At 42.6% G+C, this 24,369-nt stretch overlaps 2 protein-coding genes and 1 non-coding gene across 8 annotated transcripts; 1 reads left to right on the top strand and 2 right to left on the bottom strand.

Annotated features, from left to right (window-relative positions):
- Positions 1-22,460, top strand: LOC120950414 (Y+L amino acid transporter 2). 5 transcript variants are annotated; one of them, XM_040368411.2, is made up of 6 exons: positions 1-88; positions 1,408-1,684; positions 8,461-8,656; positions 20,641-21,011; positions 21,097-21,546; positions 21,622-22,460. In XM_040368411.2, exons 2-6 carry the CDS (start codon positions 1,500-1,502, stop codon positions 21,950-21,952), a joined length of 1,533 nt encoding a protein of 510 aa, XP_040224345.1. In that variant the 5' UTR covers positions 1-88; positions 1,408-1,499; the 3' UTR covers positions 21,953-22,460. The 5 variants fall into 5 exon arrangements, with proteins under 5 accessions (XP_040224345.1, XP_040224344.1, XP_040224347.1 ...); XM_040368410.2 differs by having other exon boundaries at positions 47-133; XM_040368413.2 differs by lacking the exon at positions 1-88 and adding an exon at positions 157-388.
- Positions 8,667-16,204, bottom strand: LOC120950413 (prolyl 4-hydroxylase subunit alpha-1-like). 2 transcript variants are annotated; one of them, XM_049605405.1, is made up of 4 exons: positions 14,157-16,204; positions 13,923-14,088; positions 13,761-13,844; positions 8,667-12,439 (listed from the first exon to the last, which is right to left on the bottom strand). In XM_049605405.1, exons 1-3 carry the CDS (start codon positions 15,462-15,464, stop codon positions 13,774-13,776), a joined length of 1,545 nt encoding a protein of 514 aa, XP_049461362.1. In that variant the 5' UTR covers positions 15,465-16,204; the 3' UTR covers positions 8,667-12,439; positions 13,761-13,773. The 2 variants fall into 2 exon arrangements, with proteins under 2 accessions (XP_049461362.1, XP_040224342.2); XM_040368408.2 differs by lacking the exon at positions 8,667-12,439 and having other exon boundaries at positions 12,886-13,844.
- LOC120954297 (U2 spliceosomal RNA) lies at positions 19,902-20,067 on the bottom strand. The gene has a single exon (XR_005751671.2). It is a non-coding gene; the product is annotated as a U2 spliceosomal RNA (small nuclear RNA).
- Positions 22,461-24,369: the final 1,909 nt, after the last annotated feature.

Here is a 24,369-nt window from a genome sequence, read left to right as displayed (position 1 = left end):
TATCCGTTCCTTTTTTTCAACTCCACAAATTCTATTCTGTGGTTGACGTTTCGATTCAAACTTGTTGTGACTGCTTGTTTACCAGATGGTAATTGTTGTATTGTGATGCGAGTGTTGTCTGTCTAGAAAAGCAGTAATCTACTTTAGAAATAAGCTTGAGTATCTCAATAAATCATGCATTCCCGAATCTTATAATGAGATACCGTGAATTACAGTGAATGTTAGATCTTAAAGAACCATTCACAACCATAGGATTCAATCAACCATTAATCCACATTAGGTGCTATTGATGGTTGCTTGCAGTTCATGAAACATCAACCCGGTTTAGGTGTATTTTTGTGTGAGGCAGGAAACGTGGACTAATTATATGTACATATTTAAAAGTCAGGTATGCTACAAGCAATATTAATCAGGATAAAATATGTGTTTGTCATTAGAGAACGACCAGTCATAATGCAAGCGAAGTGTTGAAAGAATCTCTGCGGTCTAACTTGTTTACCGTTTACCATTCAATAACTGTGCTATTGTGCCGGTGGCACTTTCATTACAAAATAAACGCCGTGGACTGTTATGGAGCATTGAGTTGTGTTAGTATTAACGGGAACCGTGGGTGTGGGCATGTGCTGTAGACCGGCGTCGTTCCAACGTGCAAGACAAACGAAATTTGCGTCATTTTCTGCTTACTGGCGTACAGCGTGATTCGGCGCGCAACGGCGGTTCTATGGTGCGGTAGAACGAAACAGCATCTTCCATAGCAACCTCAGAAGCTGTCAGCAAAAAAGAGAAAGTGTTTCGGAGAGCATGCTCTCGTTGTTATTATGTGAGAGTGCAAGATACGCGCTACTGTGTGTCCGATGTGTTTGCTCGTGCTAGAGTGATTAGTTCGGAAAAATCGGATGGCAAAGAAATACAACAATACACGCCAACGATTCTCGCAACGTTTTCCGATGATTTTTACGTCCAGCAGTGCGAAAACGGTCGGTGATAACGACTCGGCAGTGATAAAGTGTTAAAAATACGTCTGTTATTTGGCCTTCCCTTCTAAGTGCGATTTATTGCTTCTTGCGGAACTGAGCATACCTATGTGCGAGTAAAATCATTTCCGCCTCCAGGTAGCGTACAGTGAGCAGGAAGTTTATTTTATTTCACGCTGCCGGCTACCGGTTCTCGTAGATCGTGATTGCTGGCCAAGTAGTGTAGTACAAACAGATTCTAATATCGATTTCATAGTTTCTCCGATTTATTCGTATTCCACGACACATTCCACAAGTGGTGGTTGCGCATCGTGTGCGATTGTGTGTTAAGAAAAAAACGGCAATCGGTGAAAACCGGCTCTCAGAACGTGTTGCGTGAAAAATAACGCTAATTTACGTATTGTTCTTTTTTCTTCTGTTGTTCCGTGAATAGTTTGTAACGATAAAATCGCTTTACGGTTGTATGAATTGTCATGATTTGGTGAAATAACAGCGATTGAAAACTGCGATTATTTACCACAAATAATGACTGCAAAGAAAACTGCAGCTCAAGCATCGGATGCCGTGGCAGCCATCGGTAACAACGAAGTAGGGGATAAGGTTGTACTGAAACGAAAAATTACACTTATCAATGGAGTTGGCATCATTGTGGGAACAATTATCGGTTCCGGTATCTTCATTTCGCCAACTGGAGTATTTGTTTTTACCAGGTAATAATGATTTCTTGTAAGTTGTTTTATTGCAAACTATACTTGATATCAGTGGTTTATTTTACAAAGATCTTGCAAAGTACTAAGTGTTTACGGTATATCGTTTCTCGCTTAACATTTTAAACAAGCACAAATAGCCAAGTTAGATCTTGAAACCCGATTTTTCGCTCAAAAGGAAAGGAATGTTAACTAAAAGCTAAACGGTAAATGTTAGGAAAAGGCAGTGCTATTGATGAGTCCAACCCGGACGTATAAACGAGATGAAGTGAAATGACAGCTAGGGAAAGTGACAGATGAAATGACAGGGAAACGGTTGCACGCGCTTCATACCAGTAGCGAGTGAAGCGAGCAGCAGGTGACACCGTTTTAAAGTTTTATTGCTATTTTATTTGGATTTATTTGTATTTGTCTTCAGGAGAATAAATAGTTAAACTAAAACTTTCGCCTTGTGGCTGTACGCTCTCGCACTCAAACTGTGTTTACATTAAAAAGCCTTTAAAACGGTTCCAAAGGTGAAATGGGCCCAAAAAGGAACGATCACTGCCAGGCTTGCGGTGATCAGCGGGATGATCCGGATTTTGTTGCATGTGACAAGTGCAATTTATGGTGGCATTTTTCGTGCGCCGGATTGACGGAACCCGCGGAAGCTGTGGAACAGCGGAAATGGTTGTGCGTGGCTTGCCAGGCTAAGGAACGGTCCGGCTTGATTCAGAGGACGCCGGTCAAGCACACAGAACAAATGGAAGCGGCAAATGCTAACCTCAATCTGGAGGAGGTTACGCAAAACGTGGCTGAGAAACATAACCTCAAACTGGTTGAGGTTATCCAACAAGCGGCAGAAACACCCATGCCTTCTTCAAGTGGGACAAGCTACAACGCGGTGAGCAAACCTAACCTCACTCCTGCTAAGGTATCCGACAGTGTGGCTAATCGGCTAGCCATTATGAAGCGGCGGCAGGAGGCGGAGAGGAAACGGATGGAGCTCGAGTTGCAGCTGAAGTTTGTGAAGGAGGAGGAGGACTTGTTGTCCGAGGAGTTGGGTGTGATTGCGATTTCGGGAGCATCGACTGTGACACCGTCCCGGCCGGATGGAGAATCGATGCGAGGCTCGCAGCAGGATGAGCGTGGTCCCGCCCCGCGACTGGAAAGTGTTCATCGAAACGTGCCAACCGAATTACCCGAGTTTTCAGGGGACCCGGCGGAATGGCCCGTATTTATTGCGCACTACGATTACACAACGGAGAAATGTGGTTTTTCCAACTGGGAAAACATGATACGGCTGCAGAAGGCGCTCAAAGGACCTGCGCTAGAAGTTGTGCGAAGCCGTTTAGTGCTACCGGAGGTGGTGCCACAAGTGATTGCGACGCTGCGATCGCGCTATGGTCGGCCGGAACATCTCATTTCAGCGCTGATTGGGAAAATGCGTCGGATGCCTGCACCTTGCAGGGAGAAGCCCGATACTGTTGTGGCGTTCGGCGAGGCAGTGCGGAGCATGGTAGATCACATGCAGGCTGCTGGTCTACGGGCACACTTGACCAACCCGTTGCTGCTGCAAGAGATCGTGGAAAGGTTGCCGACGAGCGAGCAGTACAGCTGGGCACGGCACATACGAGGCGTGACGGAACCGGATCTTATCGTGTTTGGCGAATTCATGACGGAATGGATGGACGATGCTGAAACGTTAACCAGGCTGGATTCACCCTCATTGAAAGCAGTAGACAGGAAGAAACCTAACACCAAGGGTTACGTGCATGCGCACGTGGAAAACCAGGGAGCGACCACATCGGGAACAAGAGCCATCCAGGTAGGACAATCTTGTTTTGTGTGTAACAAACGGGGACACCTTGTGAGCAAATGCTTCGCGTTTGGAGCAATGGCGGTGAAGGACCGCTGGCGGAAGGCCCGTGCACTTTCTTTATGTTTTAGCTGTCTGGAGCGGCACAACTGGCGGACGTGCCAAAACAGAGCGGTTTGCAGCATTGGTGGGTGCACGCGCCGACATCATGTGTTGCTACACGGCGCTGAGGAGTCTCGCGAGATCGGCAGCGAGCAGAATAATATAGAAAGCCGTGAAGGAGGAATCGATGGTGGTGTCATTGCGGAGAGTAACCATCACCAATACGTGTCATCATCATCGAAGGCGCTATTTCGAATAGTGCCTGTCACCGTGTATGGACCGGCTGCTACGGTGACGACGTTTGCGTTTTTGGATGAAGGCTCGTCCATGACGCTGGTGGATGACGATTTGGCTGAACAATTAGGTGTTGAGGGCAAGGTGGAGCCACTTTGCATCCGTTGGACAGGCAACACTACAAGGGTCGAGGCTGGATCCAGACGAGTAAACCTGAAGGTGGGACCTGTTGGTTCTACAAAGCGGTTTGCCATCCACTCGGTACGGACTGTGCCAGGGCTAAACCTACCTCGACAATCCTTCGTGCAGGACGAAGGGAGATGGCAACATTTGGAGCGGCTACCGATTCGGCAATATCGGGATGCGGAACCCAAGCTGCTTATTGGGTTGGACAATTTGCGGTTGGCGGTCCCTCTCAGGACTAAGGAGGGAGGCGTTGGTGATCCAATCGCAGTAAAGACACGCCTTGGGTGGTGTATTTACGGAAAACCGGCGAATCTGGAGTGTGAACGGTTGTTGCATATTTGCGAGTGCAACGACCAAGGTAACATTCACGAGACGATTCGGGAATATTTCGACATGCAGTTGATTGGTGCTGCACACGGCGTCGAACAGGATCCACATGAGCGGCGTGCGAAGCAGATTCTGGACACTACCACGGCACGAATCGGGAAGCGATTCGAATCGGGATTACTGTGGAGGAAAGATGACATCGAGCTACCTCCTAGCATCGACATGGCGCGTCGTAGGTTCAATTGTTTGGAGAGGAGGATGGAGCGAGATGGACATCTTAAGGAACAAGTACATCGCCAGATTCGAGATTTGTTGAGCAAGCAGTACGTTCACAAGGCTACGTTGCGTGAGCTGGAGGAGGCTGACCAGCGACGCGTATGGTACCTACCAATAGGGGTGGTTACCAACCCAAATAAACCTGGAAAGGTTCGGCTGATTTGGGACGCGGCAGCTAAGGCGCATGGAACATCGTTGAACGACATGCTGCTGAAGGGACCAGACGAGCTGAGGTCGTTACTTGGCGTACTCTTCCGATTTCGTCTGTACGCAGTGGCGGCGTGTGCAGACGTGAAGGAGATGTTTTTGCAGATTATGATACGAAAGGAAGACAAACACGCGCAGCGTTTCTTGTGGCGTTACGAACCAACGGACGAGTTGGAAACCTACATCGTGGATGTTGTAATGTTCGGGTCTGCGTGTTCACCCGCAACGGCGCAGTATGTCAAGAACCGAAACGCTCGAGAGCACATGGAACAATTCCCACGAGCGGTGGAGGGAATTATTGAAAGCACTTACGTAGATGACTTTCTGGACAGCTTCGAGACGGAAGAAGAAGCATGTCAGGTATCCCATGACGTAAGGGAGATTTTTAGGAACGGCGGATTCGAGTTGAGGAATTGGACCTCAAACAGTATGGAATTGATGAGATGCCTTGGCGAAGCAAATGGCGACATCAAATGTTTATCATCCATGGGAGATGAGGCGGAACGAGTATTGGGAATGCGATGGAACCCTGCATCTGACGAGCTTGGATTTTGCACTAGGGCGTGCACGACGGTGTCTGACCTCTTGATAGCAGAGAGGATTCCAACGAAAAGAGAGGTATTGCGATGTGTGATGTCCCTTTATGATCCTCTTGGGCTGCTTGCGATGTTCGTGATCCACGGCAAGATCCTGATACAAGATCTTTGGCGAACTGGCACGCAGTGGGACGAAGAGATTAACGACATGCAGTTGAGACATTGGCGTAGATGGATTGATCTGCTTCCGGCAATAGCAGACCTACGCATTCCGCGCAGTTACTTTGCGGCAGCATCGAAGAAGATGTACGAGAATGGCGAATGGCATTTGTTTGTCGATGCAAGTCAGCACGCTTATGCATGCGTCTTATATCTGAGGATATTTGATGATGCTGGAGAACCTCAGTGTACACTCATCGGTGGGAAAGCTAAGGTGGCGCCACTGAAGCCACTTACTATTCCGAAGCTTGAGCTTCAGGCTTGCGTGTTGGGAGCGAGATTTTTACGCTACACGCAGGAGCATCATCCGATTAATGTGAGACGACGAGTGCTTTGGTCGGACAGCACAGTTGCGTTGTCGTGGATAAGGTCGGATCCAAGAAACTACAAACCCTTCGTGGCTCATAGGGTGGTCGAAATACTGGAGAGCACATCGGTTGACGAGTGGAGATGGGTGCCTACTGACCACAACCCGGCAGACGAGGCCACGAAGTGGAAGGGAAAGCCGAATTTCGACTTTGGTGGCAACTGGTTTCAAGGGCCAGAGTTCTTACTCCATGGGGAGGATGATTGGCCATCACAGAGGCACAACAGCGACAACCCGTCAGAAGAAATACGACAGGTAAATCTTCACGTGGAAGACTCTAACACCGGACTATTACCTATCCGGTATGAACGTTTTAGCCGATTGGAGAGGCTACAAAGGATGATTGGTTGGATTGTCAGGTATGTGGGCAATCTGAGACGAAAGTATCGTGGCGAACCTATTTTAGGAGGTGCTCTACGACAAGAAGAACTCTATGAAGCGGATAAGATTCTGTGGAGGCAGACACAACTCGAGTACTATCCGGAAGAAGTTCGCATTCTGAGTTTGGACGATAACGATGGAAAACCTGGAGGAAGAACGGTATCAAAGCAAAGCCACATTTACCATCTATTGCCGTTTGTGGACGAGGAAGGCGTATTGCGAATGCGAGGAAGGATAGGTGCAGCGGCTGATGTTCCTTATTCTGCTAAGTATCCCGTTATACTGCCGAGGGGTTCCCGACTGGCTGAGTTGATAGTAGAGCGGTATCATCGATTGTATCGTCATGCGAACAACGAAACAGTGACGAATGAGTTACGGCAACAATTTCAGATCCCGAAGCTGAGAGCGTTGGTAACGAAGACGGTGAAGAACTGTGTCTTCTGTAAGATCAGGCGGTCACTACCACAAGTGCCGCCAATGGCACCGTTACCAAAGGAGAGGCTCACGCCCTTTGTTAGGCCATTCAGCTACGTCGGGCTGGATTACTTTGGACCAGTGTTGGTCAAGAGAGGAAGATCGAACGAGAAGCGTTGGATCGCTTTATTCACGTGTTTGACTGTGCGCGCGATTCACTTGGAGGTGGTGCACAGTCTATCGACGGAATCGTGCGTGTTGGCGGTTAGACGATTTGTGGCTAGAAGAGGTGCACCGGTAGAAATCTTCAGCGACAACGGGACCAATTTCTTGGGTGCTAGCAGACAGCTGCGGAGGGAGATCGAGGAGCGCAATGAAACTCTGGCGGCGATTTTCACGAATGCGCACACCCGTTGGACCTTCAACCCACCTGGCGCTCCACACATGGGCGGCGTGTGGGAGCGTATGGTACGCTCTGTAAAAGCGGCGATTAGCACGGTGATGGAGGCAAAGCACGCACCCGACGACGAGACGTTTGAGACAGTGATCTTAGACGCAGAGGCGATGATCAACTCTAGACCGTTGACTTATGTTCCCTTGGACCCGGAGAACCAAGAGGCAATCACACCGAATCATTTCCTGTTGGGGAGTTCTTCAGGTGTAAAGCAGCAGCCAGTGTTACCTACGAACTATAGGGATAGCTTGAAGGGAAATTGGAAGTTAGCGCAGCATATGCTCGACGGAATATGGAGGCGGTGGATTAAGGAATATTTACCGGTGATCTCGCGGCAGAGTAAGTGGTTTGAAAATGTGCGGGAAATTAGGAAAGGAGATTTGGTACTGGTAGTGGACGGAACAATCAGGAACCAGTGGAAGAAAGGAATAGTTGAGCGAATTATGGCAGGACCTGATGGTCATATAAGGCAAGCGTGGGTACGCACCAATACAGGAGCAGTTAGGAGGCCAGTAGCTAAGCTAGCACTGCTCGACATAGCAACTTAGGGTGACCAAATATGGTTGGTCACGGGCGGGGGAATGTTAGGAAAAGGCAGTGCTATTGATGAGTCCAACCCGGACGTATAAACGAGATGAAGTGAAATGACAGCTAGGGAAAGTGACAGATGAAATGACAGGGAAACGGTTGCACGCGCTTCATACCAGTAGCGAGTGAAGCGAGCAGCAGGTGACACCGTTTTAAAGTTTTATTGCTATTTTATTTGGATTTATTTGTATTTGTCTTCAGGAGAATAAATAGTTAAACTAAAACTTTCGCCTTGTGGCTGTACGCTCTCGCACTCAAACTGTGTTTACAGTAAAAGAAGATGAGATTCGTTGATTGCTTGGCTAGCTGGTTGTAAACGGATGTACCGAAAAGAACATCACAAAGTAAAGTGCCCGAAAGGTATCCATCGCAACGAAACGTTGAACGAATGAACTTTGTAGGCGGTCGTCATTCAACGGTGTTGTTTGGAGGATCTTTTATAAGCCTGCGTGATTATAAATGCGGTGTATTTTACCTCTCATTTTATTCTTTTCCTTCAATGTATGTAGAACGTGGAGAAGTTGTTAAAAACCGGTTCTGCTTTCCTTAAATCTATACCCGGAATGATAAAACAGAATTTCTCAGCTCCAGTCTTTTTCTTCGCAATACCAGCATTATTTTTGCACGCACATCCCTTTGCACAGTAATGGTACAAAGCTTTGTATTTGCGTTTTCTCGTTTTCTTTTCAGGTCAGTCGGTTCCTCCTTGGTTATCTGGACGCTGAGTGGAATCCTGTCGACGCTGGGAGCCCTGTGCTATGCTGAGCTGGGCACATGCATCACGCGTTCCGGTGGAGACTATGCGTACTTGCTGGTCGCTTTCGGGCCACTTGTTGGATTTCTACGTCTCTGGATGGCACTGCTAATTATTCGCCCAACAACACAGGTATTCAAACCATCATAAGGACGGGTTACTGAGGATTGTTTTAACCCATTACGTTATTCTTGTTTTATTGTCAAGCTTTATATAATCAATGTTGAATGGTCATCAGTTTCATTCACCCATATTAGCAAATAATGTCCTTTGTTGAGATTTAGTTTCCCTCTAAGCTATACTAGTCTGACTCTGGTAAACAAACGTTTCCCGATACATCTGTCTTGAATGTATATTTTGTTGATTGAAATTGATATTTACAAAATATGGCAGTAAACAATTGACTTAAATCGTAGGTTTAGGTATTAGAACATTGAAGAGTTCTCACACGTGACCAAAAATATCCAATTCATCATCAAGCTTGTGTCGTCCTTTTTGAGTTCAATGCGTATTAATACATCTACACACGAGCAAATATTAATTATTCATCGCCTCCGGAACTATCACTGTTGCTATCTTAAAATGACATTGCAATTTTTCCGGTGGATGATCCACATCGTCCTTTCAGTCTGTCTTCGGGTGTAATAGAAAGTATGCTCACCACTGTCCCTCCCAAGATGGAGTACATACGTTGTTGTGGCCAACGAGATATCTCACAAAGTTCCTTCCCTGTGATTTCACCGACTGATACAATCCTATTGCTTTTCTGCGTTCGCCCCTCCCATTCGATATCAAATCGACACCGTTTGGAAAGACCCCGTTGCTAGCTGTATTTGTGGGCATCGAATGGCCATGAACTTCCATCAAGTGCTACTTCGTGCTAAGCATTCATTCTCCCTCAGGCTAGTATAGGCTGCTAGTATCAATCAATGTTCCGACCAGTCGGACAAACAAAATGAAAAGCCGCCTGATTGGAAAGTTCTCTTTTCTCCCTTTCAATTGAATTACAAATCGAATTGAATGAACCGGCTTCTTTACCGACTTGTAGCAGCCTGAGTCGCACGTTAAATAACACTAGCAGCTAACCATTTTCCCCTTTATATCACGGTAATTTGTTTGCATCCGGGATATGATTCGTCAGATTAATCTATTGTTGTATTGCATTGAGCAAGTAAGTGAACGCAAAACAACAAATTAATCCATGCAGTTAGTTCAAATGAAACATTCTTGCTCATATTTGTATAAGCAGTTTAATCCTACGTAATAGCATAATAAATTAATCCTACGTTAAAACTTTCCATATGACTTGAATTGAACATAAAAACAACAATTCACAATTGTTGACGATGGTATGAAAATATGACTTTAATAGCTCAAGGTCTTTTACAACCGTTAGGTTACCAGCGTAGAACAAGTTCCTCATGTTACACAAGCTGACCTGGCCGTAACTGGCAAGGCCTCAAACCTCAAACCACATTCGTCACAGTACATGTTATATTCAGCAGAGTGGTTTTGTTTTGCTCTCTTTTGGACAACAACTTTGAGAAGATAGATTTTTCGTTGATTTACGCTGCCACATCCCGTTGGTGCTATTTATAATGAAAAATGTCTCTACGTGACGTAAAGGTAAAAATTTCAACAAAATGATAACGTCAACTACAAGCCCATGGAAGGTAATTTTAAACATACAATACTATTTTAAAACAAGAAAAGAATCGTCGTCGTTCAGCTATCGAAAAAATACGGATGATGACGGAAAAGACGGACGGAATCTCGGACCTGCTGTCACTAAAATTGTAACGTGTTACACTGTCCTTGTTATGACGCATTCTTTGTCGTATTTTACTACTACTAGTTAATTTGCGCTGGTTACTTAGTTATGTAAGATAGTTTCGGGGGTATTTAATACCTTTATGATACGTGCAAATTATTTTTGATAATGCAACGCTTGTTCCAGGCTATTTTTTATTTCAAGGGATGCACTAAGAGAAACTGATTCAGAATGCAAACCGATTCTGGGACTAATCTCAAACCTATGTCAATCCTTGAATTTTACAGAACTCATTCTGGTGCTGGAACTGATTTCAATCCCATACAGGTGTTTAATTAGTCATGAACCTGTCCCTGGAACTGATCCTAGTCCCTTACCGGTCATGGAATTGATCCCGATCCAATACCGCAGTGCTCTCGAACCTTTTTAGGATAACGGACCACTTGGTTTTGAAAATACATTACCCGTGGGCCTCTGCCATTACGGGCCTGGAATATATCTTGCTCTTATCCTGTACTGAAACTGCTCCAAAACCGTACCGGACCAGTTACACCGTTACACGGAAACCATAACGGTCCTGTAACTGGTCCTGACCCCATGCAAATCGTGTAACATATACTTAAGGGTACTGGAACTAATCCGAAATCCATACTGGTCCCTTTAATAATTTGAGACCTGAATAGTATCTGAATATGTCGTAGTCATGGAACTATCCAGTCCAGATAAATTGTATTCTTATTATTTTTGTTTTACTCGGCCGACTTTACAAGATGCTCAGCCTGGGATGAAGCCTCGTATCGACCGTCGCCCTAAGCAAAGATTGATTATCCGGCTAAGTGGTACTTAATAAGAATCGAAGGCCATAGAAACCCGTTACTTCTAAAAGAAGGTTATTTGTTTCAGTTACTTTTTTGGATAAATGATGCCGCGACATTTTCATACTTCCGGATCTACAATGGCGGCCACCTAAAGTAGAACCTATCTCCTGACTTAGAGGCTTTCTGGACTGTTCCTCGGACCAATTATTAGATTTTTTTTCTCACACGTCATTGAGTTCATTGAAATTTTTTTGTTTGTTTCAAAATACAGTCAGAATTCAATAGTTGAACGCTTTTTATTTGGCATGCTTTTTAATTGAACACTCGATAGCTGGTTGACAGTTCAATGAAAAAGCACGCGTTTGTATGGAAATACCGGTTTTTGAAAAATTCTCCACAAAAATCTCATGGCTTGCCAAGAAAAATGGACTATAAACGGGGTGTAGTGCAAGGTGAGAGTGACGAACATGCTTTCGGAATCGTTCGATTCTCACCGGGGTCTGAGGCAAGCGGACGGACTCTCCTGTTTGCTGTTCAACATCGCTCTGGAAGGTGTCATGCGAAGCGCGGTCTTCGACATCGGGGGCACGATTTTCACGCGATCTCTCCAATTCCTTGGCTTCGCGGATGACATCGACATCATCGGACGTACGAAGCGTGCGAAGCGTACACCCGACTGAAACGTGAAGCCGAGAGGATTGGATTGAGGATCAATGCGACGAAGACAAAGTACCTGCTTGCCGGGGGCTCTGTACGTGATAGAGCCCGACTCAGAAGCAGAGTATCAGATAACGGCGACGATCTCGAGGTGGTAGAGGAGTTCTGCTACCTTGGTACGATCGTAACTTCGGACAACAAAGTAAGCAGCGAAATCCGAAGACGCATTGTTCAGGGAAGTCGTGCCTAATACGGGCTCCACAAACTCCTACGATCCAGAAGACTCCAGCAACACACAAAATGCACCATATATCGCACACTGATTCGTCCGGTAGTCCTCTACAGGTACGAGTCTTGGACTATGCTAACGGAGGACGCCAATGCACTCGCCATTTTCGAGCGGCGGGTGCTAAGGACTATCTTTGGCGGTGTGTGTGAGCAGGGTGTGTGGAGAAGCTGAGCTGGGGCACGTGATGAGGATGCCGGACTCATGCCATACCAGGGAGGTGCTTGTCAGCGACCCGTTCAGCACGAGGCGTAGAGGAGCACAGCGAGCTCGTTGGCTGGATCAGGTGCAGTCGACCCTGTCGGAGATCAGATGCAGCCGTGGTTGGAGGACTGCAGCACAGGACCGAGTTTCCTGGAAACGGATTGGCGACCTGCCCATGTCTACGAGACGAGCAGACCAAGAAGAAGAAGAAGAAGTGTTAAGGCCGGGGTACTATCCGTACGCGTTAGTGTATTTTCGATTTTCACTAGGGCATCTGGCGGCAGCTGGTGGAAGTTTTGTTTTGGTCGTCGGGGGAATGGTCGTGCCGAATCTCAAATTTAAGTAGTTTTTCCATGGTTTTTTGATGCGAAAATGGCTGAAATACTTGCGCAACCTATCAATTGCAAAGCTTTTCCAGTCCAGTTTAAGTAACAATTAATTAATTTAAGTAATATTGTTTGGCAAAATGCTTCGGTCAGCCGCCGCCACATGCGTTAGTAAAAATTGAAATTACACTAGCCAGTACGGACTATGTCCCCCAGCCTTAATGTAATAATAATCGTAAAATAAAGTTTAGTATAAGCCCATAAGCCTCTATGATTTTTAAAATTGAGTGAAAATGCAATTTATTTTACAATTTATTCAATTCAGAAAACCGTTAATTGTGTACTAGGGCAACCAGTACTTCTTCCGCTTCTTACCTTAAAGGCAACATACTGCTTCGACAACAACTGTTGTCGGTCAAGGCCTGTCTGTACAACTAGTGGGCTTGGCTTTCAATGCCTTCCTATTTTTTGTTTTCAAAATTATCATGAATACATGAACTCATTTTGATGAAATTTATTTAAGTTCGATGTATCTAAAAATCCAGTTATATTCTTGTAAACTGGGTTATTCATTTTTTAAACGTGAACTGAATGAACGGTACTGGTTCATTTGGCACACCTCTAGTGTGGATTAGTGAGGTTAGAGAGATTTCACTGTGGTGTAAACACATCGCACTTTGTCTTTGTTTTGAAAACGAGAGGGATGATTGTTTGTCCATTTCATTAAAATTAGAATGAGCAATGGAAAAACGTGTTTTAAATGATTCACTTTTTATATCTTTGTATGTAAAATCGTGTTAATAAGAAAGCACAAATTTAATAGATGTAATCGAAGTTAAACCTGTTACTTTTTAGTACGTACTATAAACTACAAACGAACAAACGAACAAACTAACACATCGCTTTTGGTATCAAATTCAATCAAACATTTTGGCAATTGAATTTTCCAAATAATTTATGTGAACTCGAGGTAGTTTAAACGCTTTTGTACTGTTTCATTGTATCATTTTTACACGGTTTATTTGGATGAAATTTTATTGTAAAATGACAATAAAGGTTATAAAGTTAGTTTGATTTGAAAAAAACGATATAGATGTAGAATTACTTTTCGTTTGGTAAAATAGTTTTAGCATGTGTTAAAAAACGGCTTTAAAACCTTTTACTTTTACGCTACCTCCTTTAGCAGCTTAAACCTTTGGATCAAGTTCACAGGAACGGCGGAATTCCTGTCCACGCTCATGAATCCATTTGTTTCCAACTGAAACGTTTAGAAGAAAGATTTAGATTAATTACATTTTCTAGATATGAAAACATGTCATTCTAGGCAGCAACCTACCCCATTTAGAGCCTACAAACACTGGACATGCGCCATGTAATGTACGATGATCGACCGTGCCATTAGCGTGCAAATTATACCAGAATATTGCGGATCCTTTTTGAGGGAAAACACCTAATCCGAGCTGTGGGAAAACTGTCGCACCGCCAATAGCTACGTCACTAAGCTGAAGGAGTAGTACATGGGACATTTTAGAACAGTAATTTCATTTTCCCCTGTCGCTCACATACATACATAGTACATAACGGTGGCTATTCTGTTACCCTTTCCAATGGAAGGATAAACCTCTTTGCCTTCTTCAGCAACAGCATAATCGTAATGAGGTAAATAGTGTCCACCGATTCCATAATTTCCGACCTGCAGCCTTTCGGCCGCCGTCATGGCTAGATTGGTCATATCTTCTGTACGTTGGGAGAGAGTACGTACAACTGGATGCATAACATCATCGAGCCAGGCATTGCTACTGGTGCGCGTTTTAGAAACAGCCTTCTCGTGATCATCACCCACCATTGAACGGTGCATCAACGGCTTGGAAATACTAATAATTGCATCGATTTCCTTGTTAGATATCACGTCGTGATACATAACAATCATTGGATCATGATTTACTTCTTGCAATTTAAGCGGTGAAATTCGCAGAAAAGGTGTCCGATTATGTTCGTAGCGGCAACGTAATTTGGCCAATTCTTTAGCAGGCCGTTGGTCGTCTCCCCGGCATAGACTGGGATAATTTTTTACATAAGGCTCTGGTACTGGCGGTGGCAATCCGTGCTGTTTCTTATACTCGATCCATTTTTCGAGCGGTTCCTTACTATTGAGAGCGCGCTGGTTATCTGGCTGTAGTTTTAGTACTTTTTGTGTCAGTTCTAACGCTTCTTCGTACTCTCCTTGATGGGATAGTGCGTAGGAAAGAGCGTTCATGACCTCCACCTTACTTACTCCAGGACTATCCATCGTCCACAAACGCAGCGATTCCCTTAACCAACTGACCGCATGGCGATAGCTTTTTGCAGCCGTTAGTTTATTTCCTATTTCATAACATTCCGCCGTTTTTAGCTGGCGACCAATAGTCCGATCAAGTAGTTTGCCACTTGCCATTTCTTTTGCATTGAGTTCGTACATATCCTGTAAACGAGCTAACCCTTCAACCACTCCTATTAAATCTTCATGTGTCGGCATCTCCGTAGTGTTTTGTAGCTTTGCACCAACATCCATGTCCATGAAGGCACGAAGACGCTCCCAATCGTTGACAAGGCGGTTTACCATCAGAAAGGCACTTACCGGATTCGAAGAATACTCTATATCATCTTTCAATCCTTTCTTCAACTCTTTCTCCAGCAGATCGCGCTGCCTATGGAGAAACTCGATCTTTTGTTCGTGCAGTTTAATATACTGTCCAAGACTGGCAACCAGTGATTCTTCGAGCTTGAGTAGCTTCCGCATCTGTTCTACAGAAGAATAGTATTCTCCATGAACATTTGTCCATGGATGGTAGCAACACAACCACCAGCCAATGGCAAAGAAAAACAGTTTTGCTTCCATCGAAATCACTTATTTCTCTGGAGTTATTTGTACCCAACTCCGAGTCAACTCCGATGAAACTAATTGAAAGCCACGTACAATACTTCTAACACTGTGTTAAGTTCGACTGACAGTCGGCACCAGAGCAACAGTATCGCTCAATTGAAAGTACAATTTTCAATCAAGGTGTGTTGGTGAATTTTGGTGAGACCCTAAGCAAGTAGACTGAAGCTCTTATCAATGAATGATTTTTTGTAGGAAAAATGGTGGATGGTGTCTTTTTTATCTCAAAATCTTGTACCTTAAAAAGGCGGTCGTTATCAAGGTACAAGTTTAAAAACATGTTACTCAATTCAACACTGAACGATGTTGCTTCAATGCGGATGCATTTTGTGTTGAGCACTAATACTATATATATGTATCGTTATAAATTCGTTATAAATAATGTCGTTATCGTTCGTTATAAATTATGACATCCTTTTCGAAAGCGATATTTATGGGGATAGACCACGTTACATTCACATCTGCAATTTATCACTTCAATATCTGTTCAGCACACGAACGTTTCTACTTAACTACCTCGTTGACGTGAAATTATACACTATTAGGTGTACATTGTCAACAAAATTTATCGTTACAAGCTGGAAGAAATCTTTCATTTTCTTGAAATTTTGATTCACTTGTATAAATAAATCCAGATCTACATGTTCAAGATAAAAATTCTGTTGAAACAGGTGACGCGCGCTCATAAAGATTTTGTATGTGGTTGTAAACACCAGTTGTTTTATGGTAAAATTGTTCAAAAAATAATTCATAACGATTAAAAAAATCATTTTCATGATTTTTGTAATTATTTTACTGAACGAAATCGAAACGTGAAGTGTTCGGAATTGAATGCTCGTTTTCAACAAAATGCTCATCTGAGATACGTTGTTCTTGTATAACTAACAGTTTTGTGATTTTTTGCCATTTGTGATTCATGCATGCAGGAGACTGTTGTATTTGATAACTAATGTTTATTGTTCTCAATGGTACACTTGAATGAGCTCCGCTGAGCTTTTCTCGCACTGCTTTGAAAGCGGTATGATTTTACCAAATGTCTTTTTGATTATGGTACATGCTAGCATGCATAGCAGCTAACGATATAATATGGCTTCTATCGAAAAATTGTGCTGAGACCGAAAATGAACTATGTTACAAAAATTCGATCGTTCCGCTTTGTATGGCAAATAATCCGAAACGTGTTGAGCTGCGGAAATTTTCGAATATTAAAACAATTCCATAAATCAAGGTTGATGTTTTTCAAAAAAGGTTTGTAAAAGCAGGTTGGTAATTGTTTTGTTTTTTTTTAAATGTTTTGGGTGATAAAAAATCATTATTAATTATTTAAAAAAATGATTTGCCTACACTAAATACTGAACTCGAAATTGCCATTATTTTGGCGCATTTTAATCCAAACCTACAGTGGAACTTCTCGTAACGAGTTTTTCGCATAGCCAGCAAATCTAAATGATCAACAAATACCTCTCATAATGAGCAAAATCGTGCATAATGAGTAAAATCATTTGTTTTTCTGGTGCATTTTTCGGTGCGGATATGAAATCAAAATCATGATCGATAAAGATACAGTTGATGACCACAAACTAGATGCATTTTAATTGGAGTGCTTTTGAACTGGAAATTCGCTAATTGGAGTGATTCGCAGTTAAAAAACACGTAAACGTCAAAACATGAAACATCCGGAGTCTCATGAAGGGAAATTCATCACAAATGTCAATTTTTCGCACAAATTTCGGCTGTTTTGCCTGCGTGTGCTATTTCTTTACGCCATCACACTTAAATGTATTATTTATAAAATATATTAGTTAAATCGGCCCGGTTACAGGACTATGTAACAGATCGTCGAGACTTCCGCATTGTCAGGGAAGTACACAGCTATGATAGATTGTGTTTTGTTTGAGGGGCAGAAACATAGTTCATATACTTATCGCAAGCTCATAAACACTTTAACATATTGATTTATTGGAAAAGATTCATATTTACATATATCCCAAATACATGGGGGCAGTACCGTGCTACAGTCGTAAACTTGTACGACTTTAAGTAATGTCCGGCATGGGTTAAAGCCTCAGATGAATCGCTGTCCCATGTCAAGGACTCAGTATTTGGCTTTGTGGTGCTTATTATGTATCGAAAGCCTGTGTATAGGCTGACATGATTATTTTGGTCGTTACGCCAAATAGAAGAAGAATATCCCATGTCGCCTTGCCTTTGTTTGGGGGCTTCCAACCCCTATCAATATTTAGATTAAGTCTATTTCTTCCATTCTCAAAATCGCAGACTCGGATTTAGCCTCTGCTTTCATTTTAACGCATTACATATCCTATATAATCTCATTTTAAATCTCATAACAATAGTCTGTTTGATTGTTGGTCAGTTCTTGTTATTACTTTTAGTGGAACTTTTGGGTCAATTGCGTGAACATGTTGATAGGCCTGAATCTTCCTGTTTTTCTTATTCTACAGGCTTTCTATGCTATAGTCTTTGCTTCTTGATGATGTTACGAATGAGAACTATCTGATTTTAAAGGAGTCCGCTGGCCTGTGTATCTGAGTTGCCGGCATAGGATCGTTCTTCCTAATAAATTTCTATTTTAAAAGCCCCGATCTAAGTTCCTGACATACATGCATCAATATTCAGATCCGTTTCTAAGTTTATATCTACTCATATCAAACCATGTTTCAGTATTCAGGATTATTAGATAACCCGCTCTTTGTACGTCCTTTCCGCCATGCAATTGACAGCGATTTGCGAGGGCGCCCTCGCATTAAAGAGCTTGCGAGCCTAGGCAATTTTTTCGCCCCTAGTTTTAGCAGTTATAATTATAGCAACGCGAGAGCAAGTATAACAGTGCGATTTGTTGCATACTAAAACCCTGAATTTAGACTTTTTTTCGATCTTTTCGACGAATAACACAGCAAAAAATAAAATGTATCAATAAAAAATAAATATTATTTAAAATACCACAAGATTTCGAGCAGATGATACTACTCGCAACCCTTGCAATGTTTGACGTTCAATTAATTGCCATTTATGACACAACTTTTTTCTTCTTCATGTTTAGGTTCCAGCGCAACAAACGTTGCTGGTTTAAGCTTATCTTAGACGCTAATATTCTTGCCTACCTGGTGCCAAATTTGTGTGCCCATAACATGATAGTCAGTCCTACGTGTGAGAGGCCCTACCAATACGAAGCTTCCACCTATGACCGTCATTAAGTTTTATTCCACCAGGGGATGGACTTTCTGCCAACTGTACCCTTTATAAGAGGGATACTAGGTATGGCTGCATTTGTTATTGTCTCTGTAAAGTGTGTAAGGGAAGGAGGATCATCTAAAGGCAATGTGTATGTCATTTCTATTTTGTATATTGCCCAGTCAGCCGCCCTTATTTCCACCTGGGACGTTTTTGAGGGCTGTGGGTTAGTTGATCTTCTTCTTCTTCTTTTGGCTCAACAACCGTTGGTTTTTTTTAAATAAAGGTATAAGTAGTCAAATTTTGTTGATTCGAAAAATATTAAATCTCATATCATATCTTCTTCTTCCTTGGCACAACAACCGCTGTCGGTCAAGGCCTGCCTGTACCCACTAGTGAAGTGAGCTTGGCTTTCAGTGACTTATTGTTACCATAGCAAGATAGGCAGCCCTACGTATTGTTACCATAGCAAGATAGGCAGCACGGTCTATTCGGGGCTTAAACCCATGACGGGCATGTTGTTGGTTAGTTGATCACTATGGACAAAAACTGGGCGGTGATCACGACCATGGGATATCGTTACGATCGGAAACAGAAAAACTAGAAGCTATAGAAGAGGAGAGAGCACTAAAATCTAAAATAATACATTGCCCACTAATGGGACGTATGGCTGTGGTGTTATGTTCTGATGATTTCGATGTAGCTTGTTTCTTCTGCTTCACTGCTCTTCACCGATTGCTTCTTTTGCTCCAGCAAGACGGTGTCCTTCTTTAGCTTTTCCATACGCTGACATTCTGAGATAAGTGATTCAAGTGTGCTATCCTCAGCGTTGGTTTCTAATTTGGACAGCAATCTGGTACGCATGTCAGCCTCTTTAGGTGAAAGAAGTAAGTCTTTTAAATTGATCAGTGATATGCTTATTCAATTCAAAATCTTCGCAGTACTTGTTGACTTCTTCTTATTTGGCACAACAACCGCTGTCGGTTAAGACCTGGCTGTACCACTAGTGGTTTTGGTTTTCAGTGACTTACTGATTACATGTAGCAGAATAGTCAGTCGTACGTATGGGGGTACGGTCCATTCGGGGCTTGAACCCATGACGGGCATGTTGTTAAGTCGTACGAGTTGGCGACTGTACCTCCAGATCGGCTGCTTGTTGACTGTCACTCCAAAATTCACGTAGTCATCGGCATCGTTTATCGTTAATACCGGGCCAACCCGTGGCGGATGTGGAGCAAGCCCCGTACAATCCGCCTCTTTCCAAAAATCACTTTAACATTTGTTGTCTCCCTATGGGAGAGCTATCAGATGTTAAGCTGATAAGAACAGATACTACACTTTGATCTTAGCCTTTAGGCCGAGAAGCGATGTGGCTCGAAACCCTGTATCCACGACGATTAAAACAGGCGTTGCTTCTTGAGTAACTCGTAACGCTAACGTAACGTAGAGGGCTAAGGCCAGTGTCTGTGCTCCATCACATGTGATTTTATCGCACGTGCTGTCAAATACTTTTTTGATTATGAAAAATTAATTTGTATTTGTTCCTACAAAAAACCACACACAATTAGTTTGACAGATAAAATCGGATGCGGCGTCTGACGAGATCATTTTGTTTATTCCGTCGTACGACTAAATTGCACGTCCGACGTTATCTGTCAAATCCCATATAAAGATCTACTTTATGTTGTTGCCTGTTTTGACAGACCTTCCGATAAAATCGCATCCGATGGAGCACCGACTCGGACCTGAGCCTTAGGCAAATGCCAGGCACACGAAAAAAATACAACCCGAAAAATAACGCTTGTTATTGTAAACACACACAAAAGTTTTTTCGTTACGATGGTTTTTTGATTTGGCAGCAGTCTTAAAATATTACTTTTACGCTCACATAATACATTCGCAATACTCATGATACATTTATATCCATTCTTACATTCTTCAGGCTATCGTCGCATTAACTTTTGCACAGTACGCAGTCAGACCGTTTTTCGAAGATTGTGAAGCTCCAGAAAGTGCTGTGCGTCTTCTGGCAGCTGTATGTCTCTGTTTTCTCACGGCCATTAACTGCATTTCAACGAAATGGGCAATGAAGATACAGGATGTATTTACCATAGCCAAGCTTACTGCCCTAGTTTCCATAATCCTGGCAGGCATTTATTTTATGGCAACCGAGTCACTCGATAATTTCCAAAATCCTTGGGAAGGAGAATATGCGTTATCCAGCCTTGCGTATGCTTTTTACTCCGGACTGTTCGCTTTTGGAGGATGGAACTATCTTAACTTTGTTACAGAAGAGCTTGAAAATCCTTACAAGTAAGTAAAGAAACACTTATGTGCGTCGCGTTGTTTCATCAGGCTATTTAATATCGGAATTTTCTATCTCTTTGTAATTTTGCAGAAATCTTCCCCGTGCTATTTGGATAGCGATGCCTATGGTCACTGGTATCTACGTTTTTGTCAACATGGCTTATTTTGCGGTAGTATCGAGGCAGGAAATGCTTGCATCAATTGCCGTCGCTGTTTCGTTCGGCAATCGGATGTTTGGCTCCGTCGCTTGGCTGATACCAATATTTGTGGCTCTCAGTACCTTCGGTGGGGTTAATGGAATATTATTCACCTCGGCTCGTCTTTTCTCTACTGGTGCACAAGAAGGACATTTACCAGCCTGGTTTTCACTAGTTCATGTCGACCGGCAAACCCCTATACCGGCGCTTATATTTACCTGCATCACTTCCATAATCATGCTGCTTTCTGCCAATGTTTTCGTTCTGATCAACTATTTCAGCCAAATCCTCTGGCTTTCTGTGGCCGCCAGTATCGCCGGTTTGCTGTGGCTAAGAATTTCAAAGTATGTCCATAAATGTTTTCGATATGCGTGTAGTACACATAATTATTTATATTTCATTTTATTGGTTCTTTACAGACCTAACATGCCGAGACCTATTAAAGTTAATTTAGCTCTGCCAATCATATTTCTCATCTGTTGCCTGGGATTGGTGCTGCTGCCGTCGTTCACTGAACCATTCAACCTACTTGTCGGTTTGGCGATTACTTTGTCCGGTGTTCCTATTTATTATGTGTGTATCGTATGGCGCAGTAACAAACAAACTAAAAACCAGCTCATGCAATGGATTGAACGGGGTTGTCAAATTCTGTTTAATGCAGCCTTCGTGGACTGTCACCACGACCGTAAACGGGAGCGAGAATTTTCTGAAATGCAGACCAGTATCGAAGACAAAAGTGTAAGTCACTAAGCTACCGAATGAAATAGTACCGTTGTTGCAGTTTTATGTGTATGCCCGCTACGACAATATTTGAAGCCAAACGACGAGTACCCCAGGACGCGAAAGACTTGTTGCTGCAGTAGTGCCAACAAAGCCAACGCAAGTAAAATTTAGAATTCTGAAGAGTAATGTTCTTGAAGAAAAGAGGCCGCTAGTTTGATTGTTTATTTTGCAACACAAATCTTTACACGCGAATCTGTAAGATTGAATGCAGTGCTTTAATTACGCAGGAACATAGAACAAAGTCTTCATCGTAACAACTACATTATTTTTAAATATTTGTGTACAATAAATGTATGAAACGTACATTATGGTTAAACACAAATATACAAACAAAAAAGATAACTCGTGAACTAAACAATACATCGCTATCTCCAACGAAATGATTTCTACTGAAGGTTTACTCTATGGTCTTTGCTTATATCAATGTACTTAAAAGATTTAAGATAAATATTAATAAACAAGCATCGTTGTTTAACTGCTGTAGTGCTTGCTTAATTATCAACTGATCGGTATGGAAAGTTGGAGTGAGTTGAATCGTAAACAGGTGAGTCATTACGTCGCCGTGCCAGATATTAATTTTTTATTGCATTTCTAAACAATGAGTAAAACATTATATATTCACATTTGTATTCTGTTTCTACTTAATCTTACTTTTTAATCTTTACCAACAAAAAATATATTCTTCCTATATTACATAATCCCTACCGTATACATATATACATCACCGTGTTTTGAAGTCTTTTGGACTCGACCTGGATAGTCGAATAACACGGATAATGAGTCGAAGTATATATTTTAGCACAAATTTCTGTATTTTTTAAATTTATATTATGTTTTGGTAACCAGTATTAATAAATTTCATGTTTTTCCAATGAAAATGTTTGAAATGTCCTGTAAATCGTTCTACGGCGTTCTACTGTATATACACAGGCGGTCCCCGAGATACACGGTACCTCTTATACGCGGATTCGGAGATACGCGGTTTTCTAAATTTGACAGTTCTTTGATCAAATTGTACTGATTTGACACATCAATTGTATATTGCCAAATAATTTCCATTTCGATCGAATGTTAAAAACTATTTCAAAAAGTTTAAAACTGTTATATTCAGTCAGAATCATATCAAATAACTCATAAAGTGACTAAAACCGCCCCCTACTTGCAAAATTACACGAAAATTAGTGAAATTTTAGCTGGAAATCACGAGATTCGACTTACGCGGAAATTCGAGATACGCGGTATTTTGCGGCCGTTTTCGGTCCTCATTAACCGTGTATCTCGGGGACCGCCTGTACATACATTTTTTCTACTCAAGAGGAACGCCTAAACGCCACAGATTAAGCTTAAACGACTGGAAAATCGAATATCCTTAAAAAATAAAAGCTTCATAATAGCTTCATTGGTTTGATCTATTGAGCAACTATTACAACTCAGCATTATATTGCTGTCATTTTTTTGCAATGTATTTCGACAAGTTTCATCTAATCATGAGCTACAAGCCTTCTAACTTTCTGAGCAAAAACCATATGAATGGTCGTGTGATCAGATACGTGGGTATCAACACCAACGACTGTTATTCAAATCTCACTTGCCTCAGTGCTGGTGGTTTCCATTGGAGTTTAGTATTTAAACAATCGTATCGCCGTTCTAGTTCTAGCGATGCATAACTTCAATGCGAAACCATACAACAGTACCAGAGGGAATGAAAAAGCTCTCCATGCGTGGAAACTCCACTGGTTGGGTATCCCACCACCAACAGAAGGCCGCACCAGATTTTTGCTATTTTTAGAATGCATGAGTCGTTTGACGTCTGCTAAACGAAGTCTTTCTTTCTATATTCCGTTTAGGTAGAGAGCTTGAGTCGTTTAGAACCCGTTTAGTGGTCGTTTAGTGGACTTGTGGCACTTGGGTTGTGTGTGTTTGTTTACTTGCAAATGGACTCATCGATTTCGCTGCTCAGAGCACAGTTTATAGATTTATAATATTGCCGAAATTATGCTGTGATGTAAGTGAATGAGTTAAAGTAAATGATGTGTTAAAATCATGTTCAGCATATTGACCTTAGCCCGCACTTGATCCATCTTTTTCTCGTCAACATGTTTGGAAAAGATGGGCCAAGCGTGGGCAAGGTCAATACATCTTATTAGAACTGACAGCTCCAATTGTTCTAAAATTTTGACTGAATCGACCACCACTAAACCGATTTGGTTATTTGGACTACTTCTTAGAGCGTTTCTACATACACCGAGACTGCAGCTGAGAAAAAAACTGACAGCATGCTTTGACAGCGACTGACAGCATTTTCGGTGAGAGAAATCTCCTCAGCATGCAAAGAACGATGGAGCTGAGAAAAATTAAATTGGCAGTTTATGGCGAACGATCAA

Source organism: Anopheles coluzzii, chromosome 2, assembly GCF_943734685.1.
Source record: "Anopheles coluzzii chromosome 2, AcolN3, whole genome shotgun sequence".
NCBI classification, from domain to species: Eukaryota; Metazoa; Arthropoda; class Insecta; order Diptera; family Culicidae; genus Anopheles; species Anopheles coluzzii.
Note: the sequence above shows the minus strand (reverse complement) of the source record. Positions and strands in the feature narration are given on the sequence as shown.